At 36.8% G+C, this 21,018-nt stretch overlaps 1 protein-coding gene across 1 annotated transcript in view; it reads right to left on the bottom strand.

Moving 5' to 3' along the window:
- Positions 1-15,175, bottom strand: part of LOC149811283 (chloroplastic import inner membrane translocase subunit HP30-2-like) — a 29,407-nt gene extending 14,232 nt beyond the window's left edge. The window contains exons 1-3 of the mRNA XM_089992845.1: positions 14,725-15,175; positions 4,382-4,497; positions 3,185-3,311 (exon numbers count right to left, since the gene is read on the bottom strand). Coding sequence (XP_089848971.1) covers positions 3,185-3,311; positions 4,382-4,497; positions 14,725-15,045 — 564 coding nt within the window. The 5' untranslated portion in view covers positions 15,046-15,175. The remainder of the gene's footprint in view (positions 1-3,184; positions 3,312-4,381; positions 4,498-14,724) is intronic.
- Between the last annotated feature and the right edge of the window lie 5,843 nt (positions 15,176-21,018).

Consider the following 21,018-nt stretch of genomic DNA (forward strand, 5'->3'; position numbering starts at 1 on the left):
TACGTAAAACTATGAAATTTGAAAGTCTAGTGACTCGAGCAATTAAGTCTGAGGGATACTTTGTATCTGATGCCCTAAGGTCATCTGCCTGAGAGTCACTGACTCAAAGCTCGTTACACGGGTCACGAAAAATGGAAATTTGATATAGTGCTCAACAAAAAGAAAGAAAATGTGTGGAAAAATTAAAATTATGGAAAAAGAAAAAAAGAAAGAAAAGTTAAGAACATAAAGATTATGTTCACTGCTTAGGAATAATTTTTAAGAAACATGTGCAGAGAAATAAACAATGACATGTGTATATTTGATTTTCTAAGAATAAAGCATAAATGATTACGATATTTAGAAAAGTAAAGGAAAAAACTTTTATTTTGTGGTGGCATGTAAAAGACTCTAAATATATTTTGAGAGTGTAATGGCATGAAATATTCGTGAAAACAAACTGCTTAACTGCCTAATGCTTCTTGAATTTTAATCTTATGCATGTATGACAGAGATGTTTCTGGATAGCATCACTGCAAACCCTCATGAGACCTTACAAGTCCACTGGAGTAACCCAGGAGTTTAAAGGGCTTGTTGCATACGCTAAATGCACCCGTGATTCCTATGAAAGTGAGTTAAGTTTTTGCTTTGTTAGTTTACTTTTATTTTGTTATTAAGGGTTGGTTTGCTCGAGGACTATCAAATGATAAGCATGGGGGAATTTGATCATGCATAAGTTTTGCATTTTATTCATTTATTTTTATGCATTAAAAACTCATTATTATCTTTATTTTTGAGAAATCGCATTGAAACTGAAAATATATGAAAATCGCATAGTTCAAGCTCTTCCCTGCATTTTTCGGTGTTTAGATTAGTTTAGGACTATTTAAGTTGTAGTCTAATTAGATTAGGAGTTAATTAATTAATTTTAATCGGTTTAGAAGTAGTCTTTTTTTTGGAAAACACGTTTTTTAGAGGAAGACCCTTTTTGAAATTTTTGAAAATTATCCAGACTTCCACAGAAATCGTCTAACCTAGGATTTTTAGTATAAATATTAATTTCTTATCTGCAGCCCACGTTTTTCCTTCTGAGAAAACGCAGGCCTCTTCTCCCTCTTCTCTTCTTTTCCTACTCCTCGTTCCCAATCGATTCTCCCTCGTTATCTTCCTTTCTCCCCCGTTTTCATCTTGCTACTAACTTTTTTCTGACGTTGATTCTTTTTACCCCCTCTCAACGGAGGCACGTGCAGCTCAAGAGAAAGACCATCTTCTTCTCAACCCCTCCATCGGAGGTAAATCACACGGTTTGCTTTTTCTCCCCCTTCTTTGTAGTATTTAGGATCATTGCATGCATTATATTTAATTTGTTGCATCTTCATAGCATAGAGCATAATCTGATTTGTATTTGTTTCGTTTTCGCATCTTAGAATAGTTCATATGGATCGTAGAAACTAGTGTTGCTGTGTTTCTCCATCATAATTTATTTTTCGTTGGTTGTTTAGATAGCATGGTTAAAAATATAATCGGTTACCATAGTTACTCGATAGATCATAGTGTTTCTGTTGTTACTGTTTGTTTTTTGTTTGTTCTAATTTATTTGTTAGTTGAAATCACGCATAACGTGCAACATCGGCAACACAATCGGATAGACGTGATTTGTTGTTCATGCAATCTGTATCCAATGAGAGACGGCAGGCACCGATCACCATATGCGCTTCAGGGTTGGCTGAATACTGTTTTAAGAAAATAATTTTTCTTTTTTACAGCAAGACAGGAGCTGCACACGGCCACGAGCTGCAGTGTTTCAAGCTCCAACCGAACAGCGTGACACGCTGTTACGGTTTCAAGTTTAAGCCAGCACAGCGTGAAACGTTGTGCCCATATCACGCACTCAGCGTCAAACACGCTCAACAAGATTCACGCTAAGTCTAAATCCGATTTATTTTTTTGTTTTGTTTTGTGATATGCGTTAGTTGTTGAGTCAAGATTGGTTTAGCATTAGTCTTAATAATTAATTGTTAGATTAGCTTAAAGTATTTTATATTTTCAGTCAAGTTACGTAATTTGTTTTAATAACAGTATACGTGCAGCCAATCCACATCATATATATACAGAACAGTGTTTCATGCTGTTTTGTTTTGAGGGATTAACGCCAAACATGATTCTGTGTGTTTGACGATAACTCTAGTCCAATGCCTGCATGTTTAGTAATAGAGTTGTCTTTAGATTTAATTTATTAGTTCAGCAATAGTTTATTTAATAAAAATAAATTAGTTAGCTTCTTTTATTATAGTTAGATTACAGTTAATTTAGACTTATGATTTTTATTGTTTAGTTTATTCACGTTTTCTTTACTGTGTTAGTCTAAATAGTTAGCTTAATCGGGCATAGTTATTATTTTGTTGCATACATATTGCTTGTTTTTGAATTCATTAGGTTTATAGTTACTTTAGGTAGTTTAGTTTGTTTCATATTTGTTACACAGTTTGTTAGTTTGTTTAGCTATTTTGTCTTTTAATGAGTCAGTTTGTTTGATTGTTAGTTGTTTAGATTCTTGTTTTGCTGATTTTTAATTCAACCTTAAGTTTTTGTCTAGTTTTGCATTTTTTTGTTTTGTTTTGTGATTCTATTTTGCAGGGAAGCAATTTGACGTGTGGTAGGCCCTCAAAAGTGCCCCTGAAGAGCTCTCCAAGGTCCCCTCAAAGGAGCCCTTAATGAATAGGAAAGAAAGAGCATAAATCAAAAACATCAAAGGGATTAGAAGCTCAAGCACTGAAGACTCTTTTTCTCTTTTCTTTTAGATTAGGGTTATTTATTTTATTAATTTGAAATTGTAAAAGGCATGTAACTAATTATTATTTATTTAAACCCTCCGTAGAGGGCTGCACTCTTAATTAATTCTTTTATTTTTCAAAGCAATAAAGAGTAGATTAGTTTTCTTTGGAATACAAAGTGTTTCTCTCGCTCCCTAAGATCGACCCGGACTCCACCACTCGTGCGAGCCGGTTTTTAGTATTTGGTATCAGACTTTCACACTGTTTTTTATTGAAAATATTGTTTTAAAAATCTATTTCAAAAAACTTACACCATTACCTATGTAACAGTAAAAGCAGATGTAGTTCCAGATGGAACCATGAATGGAACAATCACGCAAGAATGCTCTTAACTACAAACAAGTTGAGAAGTTACTATTACACAATGTTACCTTGAAAAGGCCTCCCTGAATAAGTGCAAAAAAAAGCCCTGACGTAATCATATTAGCAGCTTGGTTTGGCCCTCCCATACCGCTGACAAGGGAAAACATCGCTCCAGAACCAAATGCAGCTACCATACTGCAAAATGAAACCTTGTAAACCATTTTATGGACCTTAAAGAAAAACAGTTTAGAACTTTAGAGAAATCAACAAAAGGAATAGACTCCAACTACATGTACAAATAGAGAAGACCACCAAAAGATAATGATCATACCACAGGCATATACTTGGTACCATTAAAGAGAACCAATGAGGGCTCTAGACTCAGGAGAAAATTATTAACAGAAAAGGTGAAAAAACCAAAGCTGTAGCACCTTTTTTAAAGTACACAAGTACTGAAGAAGCATATATTGATTAATAAAGTCCACATAAATGAAGAATACAATGTACCCTTGTTTGCAAGCTTAAGTAACAAGGAAGAAAGCATCAACGAATACTTGAAGCAGCATAGGTTCGATTCCATAGAGCATTAAAAGTTAAATTCTAAGAAATAATAACAAGAGAAGCCAATGAAAACCTGAATCTTCTAAATTACAGATGGCATGAAAACATAGATGCCTAACTTAATGAGACATTCAGGTATTGAGATTGCACAAGAAATTGACTCATTTGGTTGGTGGGCAAAAGATAACTTGAGGTTGAGTGTTAAAATCTAGAAGATTATGCTCAACTGCAATATGTAGGCTTGAACATTTTATATATTATCTACACACGAATGATTTTGTGACAGGAATCATGATGAATTTTACATGTCCAATTTATTTGTCAAATATTGCTTGAAAAAAAAACAAGAAAGTCATTCAGAGCCTATTCTTGTTTACTAAATTCCATTTTCTTCTATTTACTTGTCAATCTGTTGCTTACAAGAAGTCAATATTATAAAAGTGATATGCTTCCCATTCTGCACTCATTTGAATATGGAATAAGTAGCATGATGTAACACAACACAATCTGGTCAAACTTATAAATCAAAACAGAGAAACAGTTCCGGTATTAGTTAGTCACTCAATTCATTACCTCCTAGGGAAAAACACAAATTCTGAACTGCAATGTTCGGTAGGTAAATCAGAAGAATATCAAATATTCAACATAATGTCAAGTAGAGCATAAAATGTCCAAAAGGAATTGAATTGTAACTGTAGCCTAACCTGGTCTGGACGTCCTCTACTCCTCGTATTCTTTTCATGACACAGGATATTCCTGCATTTACACCTGTCATGACTGCAAAATTGCGAGCTTGAACCAAGGGCCCCCCTGCAAGAGCCTGCAATAGAACAATGAACATCAAGCTGTGACTGCCAGCCCAAAGATCAGTTATTATCAGAAGGAATTCACAGAGAGTGAAATAGAGAAGGTTTTGAATCTTCATTTCAAAGAGAAATTAACTAGAGAAACCTGATTGGTGTTCATGGTGGAAAAAATATTCAAGATTAACAGAGAGGCTATGTCACATGGGTGCGGGTGCGGGTGCGGGTGCGGGTGCGGGGATTCAGCACTTCCAAAAAACCCGGGTGCGGGGGTGCGGCAGGGGCAAAAATGTAAATATATATATAAGGGGGGGTCTGGGGTTCCCCCCAGCGCGGGTCCCATGGGCAACAAAAGCACAAAGCATTCCTTGAAGAATGGCTGTTGACCGAGTCATCGATGAACCAAGTCCTTGGCATCGACGATTTAGCTAAACAGCACACAATGATTTGGTCATGGATCGACCAACTTGGGAATGTGCGTGTCACAAGTTCCTGCCCTTATGAGGATGGTGTTTGTGGGACTCGCATGGGGAGTTGAAGTGGCCAACTCTGGTGCTCAAAATCCAAGCCCTGTTAAAAAGGCAAATACCCACCCCGCGTAACCTTGGTGACTTCTGAGCGGGTCAACAGTCACCCCGCCTTGAATACGCACTATGTAGATTCGACTAACTTGTTTCAAATGCTCGATTAACTTATTAAAAGCAAGTCAGACTCAAGAGTCGCCCAAAAGAACCAGTTATAGACTATAGTCGAGTTGAGTGAGTCTGCCAGGATAAAACAAAGAGCTATTTTGAGTGTGGTTGGAGACTGTTGAACTGAAATGAAAGGCTCGGAGCCCGTGACAGCCTGGCACTTTATGGCTTTTTCGTTTCAAAAAGCTGGAAGCGTCCTCCAAAAGCAAAAGCAAAAGCAAAAACAAAAAGGAGGGACTTCCCATACATACAACCAGTGACTAGTTGCCGCGTTACGCCTGTCAGTCTCCCAAGCGTCGAACAAAAAACGTTTCTTTGAAAATGAAAGGTCACATCGGCCACGTCACGTAAGTCCAAAGACATATGAGGACGATGGAATGATCATTATCCTGGGCTTGGGCCTGGGCTTGGGCTTGGGCTTGGGCCTGGGCCTGGGCCTGGGCCTGGGCAAATTTTTTTTTAAATTCTGCAGCCCATTTCATAGGGCAAAATTTAAAAAAAAAAAAAAAAAATGGACGAAAATGACCCTGGGTGCGGTCAACGCACCCAGGGTCGGGTTGACCGCACCCGCGTCGAGTCGCGTCGACGCAGGTGCGGCACCCTGCTAGCCGAATCCCTGTGACATAGCAGAGAGGTAACAGTCATTGGTTTTAACAACAGTAGCATTCTTACAGATAGTATCATCAAAAGGCTCCAAGAGAATATACTGTCAGAAGAAGGTACATAATATGCCAGAAAAATAAAACCCAACCAGGCATTGGTAAAATGATTGCCCATTTCCAAGGCCACAGAAAAATCAATTTTAATAGAACAATTATATTCTGCCATCACTTCATTCAAACACTTCTGAACATACACGCATAAACCGTCAACTTTAAAACAAACTAAGCAGTGAAGAAAATAAATTTTAGAGAAAGTATGATAGAATTAATTGAAAAATATGCCTCACAAAATGAACAGGCACAAAGAAGGTAGACTATATGGTTGGTAATCAGAATCTTTTAATACATATTTCAATATGTTTAGTATTTAACAACTCTTGGATATGGGAAATGTTAAATCAAACCTGTGGTTTGATTATGTATTTGTCTCATGAAGAACACCTGCATGCATCATGCATCCAATCAGGATCGTACACAGGTTACCTACTTGCTCATCTATACTAAATTGAGTTGAGGTTTTGGTGATACACCTACTTCATATATTTAAATTTTACCTTTGTTGAGAAAATAGAGGTGAATGGTGAGGAACTTGGTGGCAACTGCATACAATTCCTCAGCCTTAGCAGTGCTCCCAGTTGGTTGATGATGTCCAGCAGTGCTTAGACGAGTCATAACTTGCTTGGGCAAACCTCTAGTCACAAGCATTTAGGATCCATATGGAAATGCCAGAATCTGGTGCCTGGATAGAGGGTTTGGTGATAGAATCGTGTGCCCCGCCTCCCACAATCAAGATAGGTGCACGACCCCTCTTCTTGGTGATGAGGAGCTGAACCTGGTGAACCACCTTGACTCGCGCAAGCCTTGCAGCCTCATGTATCACTCCAACTTGTCCAAGTCAAATGGAGGTTAGAAAGGCTAGCCATATTATTGACAATGTAATTAATTTGTTGGATTTGTTTTTTATAAGAGGTGCATAATGCCTCTGTACCAACCATTCAGTGAAATGCTTTAACCAACTCTTCGTTAAAGGCTGCATGTGAATCAGTTGTTCTACACACCAAGTGCTTGTGGTAATGCTTAAGAAAACCTGTATAAGTATTTGTGTTGATCCAATAGCCTTTTCCGCTGCAATTTGGCAAACAATAACTGGGTCTCATAGGCTCTCAAGAGTTTAAAGTGGTCGGTTCATTGTATGTTAATTTGTTGTTAGTTCTGCTACCAAACTAGTTGGATCTAAACTGGACAATGTTAAGATGTATATAGGTATATACAAACCAGTATTATGAAAAACGCGCTTCAAGGCACAAAAAATGTGCCTCGCCTCAAAGCGAGGGGCCTGGAAGTGCAAGGCTAAGGCGCAAATGTATATGAGGCATGCGCCTCATACGCCTTGAGGCGCACGCCTCAGTTATAAAAAAAAATAAAAAAGAAAAGGGGGAGGGTGGCACGATGTTAGGGCACCCCTCCCCCTTTCGGCTCTCCTCCCTTTTGCTCACCAACCCCCACCCTCCTCACAACTGGCAGCAGCTACCATCAGCGGCAGCCACCACCTGCAGCAGCCACCAACAGGTATGTAATCTTCTTCTTCTTCTTCTTCTTCTTCTTCTTCTTCTTCTTCTTCTTCTTCCCTCCTCCTTTTTCTTCTTCCCTTCCCTTGCAGCGGTGTCTTCTTTCCTCCTTTTTTCTTATTCGTCTTCTTCCCCCCCTCCTTTTCTTCTTCTTCTTCTTCTTCTTCTTCTTCTTCTTCTTCTTCTTCTTCTTCTTCTTCTTCTTCTTCCTTTGTTCTTCGTCTTCCTCTGTGCAATTAATTGATTGTGCATGTAATTATGTATTTACATATAATTGATTGTGTATGTGTTGATTTTTGTTAAGATTGTGTCCTACTCCTATTCGTGAATGCTCTATTGGATTTTTTTATGTCACCTTTTTTCAATTTAAATCTGGATCTGATGGTGCCTTGAAATTGTGCATGTTTGTGATATTAGAACAGAGAAACTGAATTATATTGTCCGTAGGGCCATCAATAAACTGGAATTGGTTTAGTGGTGTTATGATTTTCATAAATTGGAATCATAGACATGTATTAAGTTAAGATTTTCATTCCTGTAACTTAGTGAATATGGATTTTTTCTGTATGCTATTCTTTAAACATGTATTAAGTTAGTGAACATGTATTAAGTTAAGATTTTTTTTCTGTAGGATATTATTATTACTATGGGCATTAATATGTTTTTTGGGTCCTTCATTTGTACTTGTGAATGTTGTAACACTCGCTTTTTGGAGAGTTTTGGACTAAAACTCTAAAGCATTTGGCTGTTAAATTGTTAATGCTAATACGCATTTTCTAATGATGACATGATGTTGTGAAATTTGATTGTTAGAGATTTTATTACTTAATTTTTATTGAATGCTCATATTTTATTTCTTAGATACTTGCATAGATCAAGTTGTTGCATTAATGTTACTTTTACATGTTAATATCACAGTTTCGATATTTATTTGAGATTCTCTATTTCTTATTGGTTGTTGCTTCATCAATAAAGTGTTTCTTCTATTTATTTGTACTTTTAGATATTTTTTAAAGTTTTTTTAAGATTAAAAAAAAATCTGAGGCTTATGTTTTACGCCTTGTTTCAGTTTTTGGTGGAGTGCCTCACTACGCCTCATACAAACATATATGTATATATAACATACATATTTGTATCTAGAGTCACTAGAAAATGAGAACTGAAATATGAGAACTAGAAATATGGGCATTTCCAACACTTTTTTTGCAAATCCAATTATCCAACCATGTAGATATGCTTGGAATGGTGAATTTGCTAAGAATCAACTATGTCACACGGACTCAGCTAGGGGGTTGATGCACCCGCGTCGACACGCCCCGAGTCCGTCCATATTTTGGACTCGGTCAATGTTGACCGAGTCCATTTTTGTCCATTTTTAGGGCAAAAAACTAAAAAAAATCAATTTTTTATATATTTTAAAAAAAAAATAAAGTCCCAACGTCTCTTAGCTGCCAGACTGTGCAGACAGTCTGTCATTAGTTGACAGACTGTGTTATACACATTCTGTCATTGACAAACTGTGTTGTCATTAGTTGACAGTCAATGTTGCACACTGTCATTAGTTGACAGACTGTGTTGCACACAGTCTGGCATTGACAAACTGTGTTGTCATTAGTTGACAGTCAATGCTGCATACTGTCATTAGTTGACAGACATTGACAAACTGTGTTGTCATTAGTTGACAGTCAATGCTGCACGCAGTCTATCATTGACAGACTGTGGTCATTAGCTGACAGTGTTCAGCTGATGACAGATTACATAAAAAGAATTTAAAAGGTAAAAATAAATAAAAAAAGAAAAATTAAAGAATTAAAGAAAATATTACAAATATATATACTTGAATATACAAAAATATATGCATACTCTTGTATTAAGAAGAGTATATATATATATTCAAATTTTCTAACACCCAACTTTGACCGAGTCTTATTATTGTTATATATATATATATATATATATATATATATATATATATATATATATATATTTTTAAATATATATACATATATATAGCCGAGTCCCCGTGTCCAAAAAATTTGAAATTGCGCCGCACCCATGTCGCACCCGCACCCACACCCACACCCACACCCACACCCGCACCCATGTGACAGAGAATCAACCATTGGATCGTGTATTTTCGATAAAAAAATGTGATTTTTGAATGCTTGAATATCTATCAAGATTATGAGCCATTGATTTTAAAGTCTTAAAAAAATCTTGTTTATGCATCAAAATCGGATGATTTAAGAGTGGGTTCTTATAAAACCAAGCATGTAGATCACATCTGTACGGTTAGATTCAAGAGAAAAAGAACAAAAAATCCATGAAAATCGTGGTTCACACATTAGTTCTCATATTTTCAGTTCTCATATTATAGTGTGTGTGTGTGTATGTATGTATGTATGTATGTATGTATTTCTTTTTTTTTAAGAATGTATTTTAGACCATATATGTCATTTCAATTTTTGTTTAATTTTTGTTTTGTTTTATTATATTTATTTTTTGTATCTGCAAGGGCATTTAGGACATTTGTGCAGTTTGATAGCCGTTAGGAAGCTCTAACGGCTAGAAGCCCTCTCCCTTTGTTGTATATATTCGGGACTCTAGTCCCACTATTGCTATGCATTTTTTTGGTGCATTTTAAGAGTTAATAAAATTAATTATTTTATATTGTGAGTGTGTGTTGTCATCGCCTTTGTGAGTGCCCCTTTGTGGGTTGTGATTGTGTTATTGCCCTTAGTAGGCATTGTATTTTTCAAATCCTTGATGATTCATTACAAACCAACCTAGATCTGACAAGACCATATAACCCAATGTAGATTTTAAATTCCAAAATTCCTAACCATTACATATGGATGCCTATCTAAAATCATGTACTAGATAGATTACAAAGACACTCCAACATCGGACCCAAAAACATATCGGTTGTTTGAGAGCTGTAATTGCCAAGGAGATGCCAACTCTGGCCAAAATCCTAAAAAGGCGTTCAAACAGCCAATGGAAATGTCAAATCCCTTACAAACCAAATCCTTGGTTTGGCAACCCACAGATTATGAGATTAGACATTTCATTGCCAAATACCAGCTCCCTATAGAGCCCAAAAATATGGACCAAGACAAGGTTGTAAAAAGCGTATTGTAACCCATATAGGATGGGCCCAACATAAGATATGTATCGTAGCGCATAGTAAAAAATTGTATGTTTTAAATAAAAAAAAATTTAAAAATCAAGAAAAATCTAAAAATAATTCATAACACAAGAAACAATGATGAACAACATAAGATAAAACTACAATATCACATATCAAAACAATTATGTGCAATGAATGGCACGCATAAGACATTGAAGATTCAATAATCAAAATAATATGCTATAAATGGCATGCATATCTAACCAGAAAAATGTGAATTATGAAATAATATGCACATTAAATAATGAATCTAAGCTAATAAGTAATGTGTTTACATAAACAAAAAAAATGTCATAAAGTGTTTTTTTCAATACTTAAAAATTTTACATAACCAAATGTATTCAAAATTCAAACAAAAATGAATTAGATAATGTCAAGTATCATCATCATTATTCTCTTCTTCTTTTTTTTGAAAAAAATCTCCCTAAGTCACTCTTAAGCTCTTTAGGGATAAATATGAAATAGCCCCAAGGGACCTTATATGCTTTTGAAAAAAAATTGAATGAGTTCACTTAAATTGCATTTATAGCATATCCTAAGATATGCCCCGTATCGGAGTGTATCGTAAGATACACCCGTATCGAGATATGGGTGTGTATTGTATCGGAAAACCCCATAGATACGATACTTACAACACTGGACCAAACCACCAGCTAGTGATAGGTAGTTCCCTTCCAATATTTGTGGTATCTAAGGTCATAAACTTGTGACAGAAAGGCTTATATACTGCCATTCACTCTTCACAATGCACAATATGCAAACAGATCTAGGTTCCAAATCCTTTCTTTAAAGTAAATCTCTTCTTTTATCCATTGCTTAAAATTAAAAAAAAAAAGTGCCGATATTTTAAGTTCACAATGGTTTATGGGGAAAGATAAAACTTAAAGACATTTGTAGATAATATCCGGAAAAGAAAGCTTGTAGGAAAACACATCCACTTTACAAAAAAATGTGCACGCATAAAAGAAAACCCCCCATCTTGTAACCTCCCCCAGCAGATTTTACATAGCCCGCATGCCACTTGCATAAAAATTTAAAAATGAATTAGCCTGAATATATCCCATTGGTCAAAAAGGTGAGCATGGTCACTCACACGTATTCGACCAAAAAATTAGGAAGAATGGCTACCATTAACAGCAGGTACACGCTTCTACAAATGCTACCAAAAAGCCATAGCACGAAACACCCTCCAAACTAAGCTAATACAGTGCAAACACCGAGCGGAAGAAAGAAAGGACTCTTCTTCTTCTTCTTCTTCTTCTTCTTCTTCTTCTTCTTCTTCTTCTTCTTCTTCTTCTTCTTCTTCTTCAACAACAGAAATTAGGTATCCCTCACCTGCTCCCAATTGCTTCATCTCAGAGTTTTCTTCTTCTTCACCAACAGAAATTAGGTGTCTCACCTACTCCCAACTGCTGCTTTTTCATCTTCTTTTCCAGCAGAAATCTCTCACCTGTTCCCAATTGTTTCATCTCAAGGTTTTTTTCTGCTTCACATCCTTCTTCTTCTCCAACAGATATTAGGTATGTCTCACCTGGTCCCAATTGCTTCATCTCAGTTTTTTTTTTTTCTTCTTCTTCTCCTCCTCTAACTCCGACAGAGATTATCTATCTCACAATTGCTTCCTCTCTACAGCAACCCTAATGACAGCCATGTTTTACTATTAGAGACTGGAAATTCTCAGTAGCATTTTTCAATTAATCCAAACAAGAGGCTGGGAATTCGCAATATACTTCCAAGGTAACCCAAAAAAAAATGAAGGAATTCTCTTTATTAAATTTTATGTATTGTGAAATTTTAGCACTAAATTTTATGTATTTTCTATTTTATGGGAAATTTTTAGAGGAAAAAATTTAGTTTAAATTTTGAAGGAATTCATTTTAATGTAGATTTTACATTTATTTAATCTATCTCAATTGTGTCTTTGACCAAATGAAGAAATTGTTGTGATAAATTAAAAAAATTAAGAAAAAAACCTTGCAAATAACATTATATATAAGTATAAAGACACATATAATTGTAAAGAAGTTTAGAAGATATTGAAAAAAGCATTTGCATCATGTTAATATCATGATAAAAACATGATTTTTTCAAGATAGGTGATCTTTTGAAAGAAAAACACTTTTGGTTATAATATATCGGCTTTAGAAAATATCATATGATTGAATGGTAATATTTGGATTAGACCAGCTATTGCTAGAACCGGAGCTGGACCCATTAAAGGTATCCTAAGGCCGGATCCTGATCAGACTAAAAGGAATCCGGTTGGCCAATTCTGAAAATTTTACAGCCCTAGCCAACAGGCTGTGTTTAATTTGCAGATCCAAACCAATTCTGACCCGATGTTAAATGGACCCATATCCAGTTAAGAAGATCAAATAAGCTTATCCTCTGGATAGGAAGATTCAAATAGCTTTTAGACCCTGATCCAATTGTGCATTTCTCGCAGTATGGACTCAGATCCAAGCTGAGTTCTATACAAAATTCAACTTTCTTGATTAATTTTGGTTGGGAATTTCACCGAAGAATATGAGGATCCATTCACAATCCGTTGCCAATCAAACCCGGTTAAAAACCAAAACCATCTAAACCAGAACCGTTAGGACCTTACTCATCAAGGATGCCTGAGTGTTGCCCACGTCGGTTCCAAATCTGATCCCTTGACGGGTCCCTAAGTCCAGCAATTGCATTGAGTGTGGGGAGAAAATGGGTTGAATATGGATCACATCATGCTTGACCCAGCAATGGATACTCCTTTTGGACAATGGGCCAGGTCTGAGTCTAGACGGAACTTAGATCTTACAATGGAGTCCAAGATCCAACCATGATTCAAGTTCCTGAGGCACTGGATCCAATGATTTTCATGGAAAAAATGTAAAATGTATCAGAAATAATGTGAAGGGGTCCGACTCTAACCCGACCCAGCCCAAATTCATTTGTAAATAGTAATAATTAACAAGTTCTCACCTTTCTATGCACCCAACTAATTATCTTTTTAGTTTTTATAAAATTAATATAATTAATTAGGTAAATAGTAATAGTTACCAAGTTATTATGCAACAGTTAATTTTTTTAATTTTTATATCATTACAAAATTAATAAATAACTCAGGTCCATTGAACTGTCTTGATGCCCACGGGCTAATTCACGTATACAACAAGCCTAGTTTCAGCATGCCGCGCAATTAGTTAAACTAACATGTCCACTTTACCGATTATGTAAGTACTACGTCTATGCAGCAGCCTATCGGACAACCACCCATCTTAGCATTTATAAAGATTAATGCATTGTCCATCTCGAGAATGTTGAGATGGATGGTGAGCAGTAGTGCGTAGGCTAACACTGCTGCATAAAAAACAGTGTCTATTCATATAAACGAGCAGCATATCTATTGTTCATATTTTACTCATTTTTTCTTATATTTACAAGGAGAAATCAAAGACCTAGCTTCGCCGGCTCTACTTGCCGTACTTACGATCACTGTCCTGACAGCATAAAACTCCCTGAGCTTACCCTACTTGACTCACTTGCTGCCTATAACTCAGGCCATCAAGCTCACCTGACAAGCCTCAACAAGTTTCATGCATGCCAAACTGATGCAGAGTGGCGCAGAAGACCTGAACCTCTAAGGATCTATTTGATTTATATTCATATTTTGAATATTTTTATCATTTGAATCTTTTGTATTTGGATCATTTTGACATTTGGTTTATTTGTAATAGAAATTGAACTTATGTATTAGATTTAAAAGTATTTTTTATTAAATTAAAATAAGTTTTATTTTTTTAAAGAGTTATCAGTAAGTTTACTTGGATTATAATTGAGAAAAAGTATTTTCTTAGTTATTTTTTTTATTTTCATAATTGATTAGCATAATTCAGCTCGGCTCGTTTCGGTTTAGCTTGGTTTGTGATGCAGTAAACAGGAGGGTCTCTCCTGAGCCCTAACGGAAGACAACATAAAGACCCCCAAAACCATCCACTAGTGACCAGCCCACCCTTAACAAGCTCGTTTCTCAATCCCATGATAAGTATCAAGAATTTATCCAAACGCACCCTTAACAACAAAAAGAAGATTCTGTAATTCATGTGGAGAGAAGGTAAAAAGCAGAAAGAGAGGAGAGTGTGTATGGTACCTGAGCTTGTTGAAGGGATGCCATGGCTTGGGGGTTGAAAGCAGCACCTTGGGGTGGTGGGGTTGGGAGCGACGAGGAGACGTCGGCGGTGAGGGTACCCATGATGGCACCAATGGCGCCACCCTGGACGGCGCTCGTGACGGTAACAATGGCGGCTTCGACGGGGAGGGATTGCTTGCTCAGCCAGCTCCTGAACCCATTCTCCAGATCCTTGAATCTTATCTGCAGCTGCGTTATAGGGCCCGGAGCAGGCAAACCCAGAGCCCCCTTCTTATTCTCATTAGCCGCTGCCTCAATCATATCCCGCTTCCCTACTCCCATTGAATTTGAATTTGAACCCTCTCTATTTGATAACCCTAGGCGAACAACGAGGCAGATTCCGTTACTCTCTCTCTCTCTCTCTCTCAGAGGAGTGAAGAAGGCCCTCGTTCTCTTGCTGGAGCAGCAGAAGGAAAAGTTCACGACATCCGCAACTCCGCCCCCAAGTACATTCTTGCTGGGCGTCCCCACCACTCCCTAGACAGATTTGGTTCGGTTCGGGCCGGCGTGACTAGACTCGTACTCTACCCAACCGCAACCCTAACGCTAGCCCTGTTTTACTATTAGAGACTGGAAATTCTCAAACTTATCGCACCACCAGGAGCAGGATTAAACGGAGCTGCAAACGCGTGCATCGTTTAAAACGGGAAGATAACGCGGCCATTTTCCCCTCAAAAATTCACACTTTTTTTTTATTTGTCGAGCTCTTTTATGGGCGAAATATCAGAAAAGATCAACTAAAATAGAAAAAAATAAATATTTACAAAAATAAAGCAAATCAATAATATACAAAAAAAAATTTAATTATCTTTATGTTATCAATATCACGCTTCATTATGCTAGCCAGACGGGGGGGGGCTTGTATGGTAGGAGTAGCTATTGTAAGATCATACGGCCATAAGTGACTCTTGGAGTGGCTATTCCAACTGTCACGTTCCAAGAGAAGTGTCTCTTGAGGTTGGAAGTCATTTCAACCAAGGTTGTTAAATGCGATGAGGTGAAGCGAGGCGTTGAACATGTTATGAAGCGAGGCGTTGAAGCGTAAGCTTCATGAACAAGAGAGTAGGTCTCAATTCCGATCGCGGAGAGAAAAAGTCCCCCCGCCCCTCACCGGAAACTTCGTCAGAGGGTATCAGCTCTGCTTCTCGACGAGTCTGTGACTCTGTGCAAGTTACAGCAACGGTCGGAAGAACTCAGTCCGTTAAACTCGCTGGAAGTTTTTGCTTTTTTCTCGACTAGTAAATCCAATTTCAGGCACGAAGAGAAGAAATTTCACCGTAAATCTCGTCGGAATATCCTCCTCTGCTCATTGTGTAATTGTTTTCGGTTTTAGCCACAAATCGGAGGAGGCACCGACGCTTCAGGTACTGAGTGTGCGCCTCAGTACCTTGAGCGTGCGCCTCGTCTGTGAGGCGTACGCTTCAAGTACTGAGGCGTATGCCTCTCACAACACTGATTTCAACATACACATTTCAAGAGAAGAGTCTCTTGAAGGATGAAGGAATTTCTTTCAAGGGTTGTGTCCCAAAGCTTGAACCATCTTCATAGTCTAGAAAATGCAAGTGAAACAGTGTATGGTGATACAACACAAGATACATAAGAGTTCATAGCATTAAGTGAAGAAGAGAGTTGAGAGTTTGGACTCCCTGACAATTTCGAGCATAACTATGAGGCCTTCATCCCGCTGCAAATTCGGATATGTGCGTAGTCGCTTCCTAACATTAATATCTGAGCCAGGTTGCGCAGGTTTGATAAAGACCTATGTCGGTGCTGCCAGAAGCATCCTGTGTGTGAAAGGCAGGGACTCATCACCGGAAAGGAGGCACAAAGAAAATCAAGAAAAAAATAAAACAAATGGAAGGTCAATTCTATTTTATGATTTAAACAAATCGGTGAACCCGATTTGCATAAACTCGAAAAAAAAAACAAGGGAAGAGGAAGAGGGTTCAGTTGACGCCCTCTTCCCACTTTCCTTTTGGCATCAGCCCTCTCACCGGAGAGAAATTACAGCAGTAGAGAGCGCTGACTGCCGATATTTGCCACCGAGGTGTCGGTAGTGGCACCGCTGCCAGGGATTTCTTTCGAGACCTCAAAATCTCTCATCGACGAAAGATCCACTCTCTGAGGACGTGTGGTGACTACTAGTCACCCTGTCCGGTGAGGTGAAGGGAGGCTGTCAGGGTTAGTCGCTGAGTACTGCAGAGTGTGACGACCGTCGGACAGGACGCCTACAGCAATGTGTGTCGACCGCCGGTCACACAGTCTCAAGTGGCATTCTACCGCCAGCTGATAGCCGAGTGCCGTGAGCACTCACTGGAACATCGATCAAACCCTCTTTTTCGTCTGCAAAGACATCAAAACCGAAAAAAAAAAGACGAAGAAATAAGAAGAAAAGGTTTTTTGGCATACCTGGGAATCGCCGGAGGTGGGCACCATGAGTTGATAGCAAAGAAAGAAAAAAAAATGAAAAAGAGGAAGGAGAAGGGGGAAGAGTAGAGGCTTACCTTTGCAGGATTGAGGAACCTGCTTGAGGAACCCTTTCCGGAGATTCCAGCACCGGCGAGCAACGGTGGGCTCCCTCTTCTTCCTCAGAAATTTCTTTTCCCTTTACACAAATCGGGAACCCTAATCGGGTTCCCCTTTCGTTTAACATATAAGGTTTAATAAAAAAGGGGGGGGGGGGATTTCATATTGAACCTGAAATTTATTGAAAATTCTGAAAAAGGGGTTATCTTTTCTTGAAAAACAGAAAAAAAATGTTTCTTACTTTTCAAAAATTTCAAAAGGGTGGTTCCTTTCTTTTCTGTTAAAATCAGGGAATCTCTTAATTTCGAAAAGACATTGATTTTTTTCTGAAATTACAGAAAAAGGATAAAACCTTTCTGTTTAACTCAAAAATTTTCTTTTTGGGCTTTCTGTTTCCAGTTTTGCTTAAAGAGGCTTCTGCCTTTCTGAAAATTGTAGAAAAGTGTATGAACTTTTTTATTAACTTAGAAACTTGCAGAAATAGGTTTTTGTGTTTTGTTTACATAGAACCCCTCTTAAATACTTTCTAGAAATTGCAGAAAAGTGGTTCTGAGTTTTAGAAAAACACTTGTTACTTATTTTTGTCAAAAAGTGCTTAAATTTAACAATTTTTGTGAGTTTTTTGTATACTTAAATATTGTATTGCATGATAAACTAGTTTAGAAGGATTAAAACTAGTTATATTTACAAATATTAGTTGAAATATACTTTATTAATTCTTATATTTGTTCATAATTAAGAAAATGGCAAATCGAGTAGTCATGGCTGAGTTGTTCAAAATCGAAAAACTCAATGGGACGAATTTTGGAATGTGGAGAAGAAAAATTGAATATCTATTGACACATGACAAAACCCTATACGTATTGAACAATGCAAAATCTTCATTGACTAATAAATCAACTTAAGAAGAGAAGAAAGCTTACAACAAGTTTATTGAAGACGATCAACTTGCTCAAGCAACTCTTCTAACATTTATGCGAGATGATCTCATCCGAGTATTTGAAGATTGACTTTGCGAAGAGAATGATAAAAGAAGTCAAGAAAAAGTATAATATGACTTCAGAAACCCATATTCAACTTCTTCTAGAGCAGTACAACTCTTGCAAGCTGAAAGAGTCAGATAACGTAGTCGATCATGTGAATCGAATGCTGGTAATGGCTAAGGACTTATCCATAGCAGGAAATGATATTTTCAAGTGTATGCAAATCTCCACCATATTAAATAGTCTTTCTTCAACATGAAAGATGGTGTCGATTGCCATGAGGTTAAACCAGAAAAGTTTTACTCTAACAGAGCTCCCTCTGCAATTAGCTCTTGAGCAAGAGCACATCTCAAAAGACAAAAAGGAGAATTTATGAATACTGAAGAATCCTTCTCAGCAAATTCTCACAAGTTCAAGTCTAAAGGCACATTCTTCAAAAAATTTAAGAAGAATAAATTCAAAAAGAAGCGTCCAGTGCAAACCAAAAACTCAAAGACTGCAATCAGGGGAACATATTTCTCTTGTGGAAAAGTTGGGCATTTCAAGAATAATTTTCCAAATAGAACCAAGAAAGATACTCCAGAAAAGAAAGCAAATGGAGAACAATAATTAGTATGCACTGTATCTGAATCACTGATCGCAGATAGTGATCTCTCAGGGTGGTGGATAGATTCAGAGGCGACGCAGCATGTGTCTAAGACAAAGAAAGGACTTGTGGAAATGAAAGAGTTGAAGCCTAGAAATCATAAGGTGTATATGGAAAATAACACCTATAGTGATGTGGTCGAGATAGGGACCTATAGGCTTCAGGTAAAAGGGACCAGTCTCCTACTAATAAATGTTCTTTATTTACCTTCCATGAGAAGGAATCTTTTAGCAGTAGGAGATTTTGTTAAAAAGGGCTTCGAAATCCGCTTTCGGTGTGATAAGGTCATATTGGGAAAAATAAAAAAGTAAAGCTCAAGGGTCGCTATGATGTTGACCATGGTCTTTTTCGTCTTAATGTAACTTCTTCTACAAATAATGCAATGAATATTTTGGTTATATTGATTATGCATTTAATGTAGATGCATGTTTATGGCATTTAAGGTTAGGGCATGTAAATGTTAATAAAATAAAAAGAATAATTCTCATAGATTTACTACCTTCCTTTAAAAATGTAGAATTTGAAAAATGTGAACCATGCATATCAGAGAAAATGACAAGAAAACATTTTCCTAGAGGAAGTAGGTCATGTGATTTGTTAGTTCTAGTATACACATATATTTGTGGACCTTTAAGCATAGAAACACATGAAAGAAAAATCATATTTCATCACATTTATAGATGATTACTCTAGGTATGGATACATATACCTAATTTCTAAGAAATCAGAAGCTCTAGAAAAGTTTAAGGCATACAAACATGAAGTTGAAGAATTACTAGGAAGAAAAATTCAGGTTATCAGATCTAATAGAGGAGATAAATATAACTCTGATGAGTTTAAGACCTTCTACACTGATAATAATATAACTTCTTATACAATGATGCCTTATACGTCACAACAGAATGGTGTAGCAGAACGAAAAAATAAGACTTTAATGGATATGACAAGATCCATGTTGGCACATGCAAATCTTTTCAAAAAAATCTGGGAGAAGTAATTTGTATTGCCATGTATATCATGAATAAGGTTTCTTCTAAAGATGTAGAGCTTACTCCCCATGAATTATGGACTGGTAGAAAGCCAGACTTGAGTCATTTACGAAAGTAGGGGTCACCTGCTCATGTATTAATTCATAGTCAAATAAAAGACAAGTTAGATAGTAAAACTATCAAATGCATCTTCATGGGATACCCAAAGGGATCAAAGGGATATCAACTATATAATCTTGAAAAAAGAATTTATAGAGAGTAGAGAGGTAAAATTCTTGAAAACTCAAGAAAGCGTTTTCGATCATAAAGATGATGATGTCTTTCTGGATATCATAAATGATCCTGAGATACCCATTCAAGATTTTAAGCATAACGTTCTAGTTGTAAATAATGAACAAACTTTACAATCAATAACTGGACAAAAAAGAACAAGAACTCCTCCATCGTATTTGAATGCTTATTATACATTCTTGGGTGAGGAATTATGTTATTCCATAGATTTAGATGAAACTTTTGATAACTTGAGTTTTAAAGATGCAATTACTTCTAATGAGTCTAAACTCTAGAAGGAAGCAATGAAAGTTGAGTTGGACTCTATAGAAAAGAATGGAGTTTGGGAACTAGCTACCTTACCTAATGGATATAAGGCAATTAGTGGCAAATGGGTTCTCAAGAAGAAACTCAAGGCAGATGGATCTATTGATAGATTCAAGGCTAGATTAGTAGCAAAAGGCTATACTCAACGAGAAGGAATTGATTATAAAGAAACTTACTCACATGTAGTCAAAATGACATCTATTCGTATTATTTTGGCATTAATAGTTTTTTTTTATCTTGACCTATATCAAATGGATGCGAAAACGACCTTCTTAAATGGTGAATTAAATGAAATTGTTTTTATGCAACAACCAAAAGGTTTTGAAATTAAAGGTCAAGAAAATAAAGTATACAAGTTAAATAAATCCTTGTATGGACTTAAGCAGTCACAAAGACAGTGGTATTTGACTTTTCATAATGCTATAACCAAATTGGGTTATAAGGCAAATAGTCTTAATCACTGTGTATATGCCAAGAAAAGTGTAAGTAAGTTTACTGTGTTATCCCTCTATGT

This window comes from Nuphar pumila, chromosome 17 (genome assembly GCF_984573655.1).
Source record: "Nuphar pumila chromosome 17, dmNupPumi1.hap1.1, whole genome shotgun sequence".
NCBI lineage: Eukaryota > Viridiplantae > Streptophyta > Magnoliopsida > Nymphaeales > Nymphaeaceae > Nuphar > Nuphar pumila.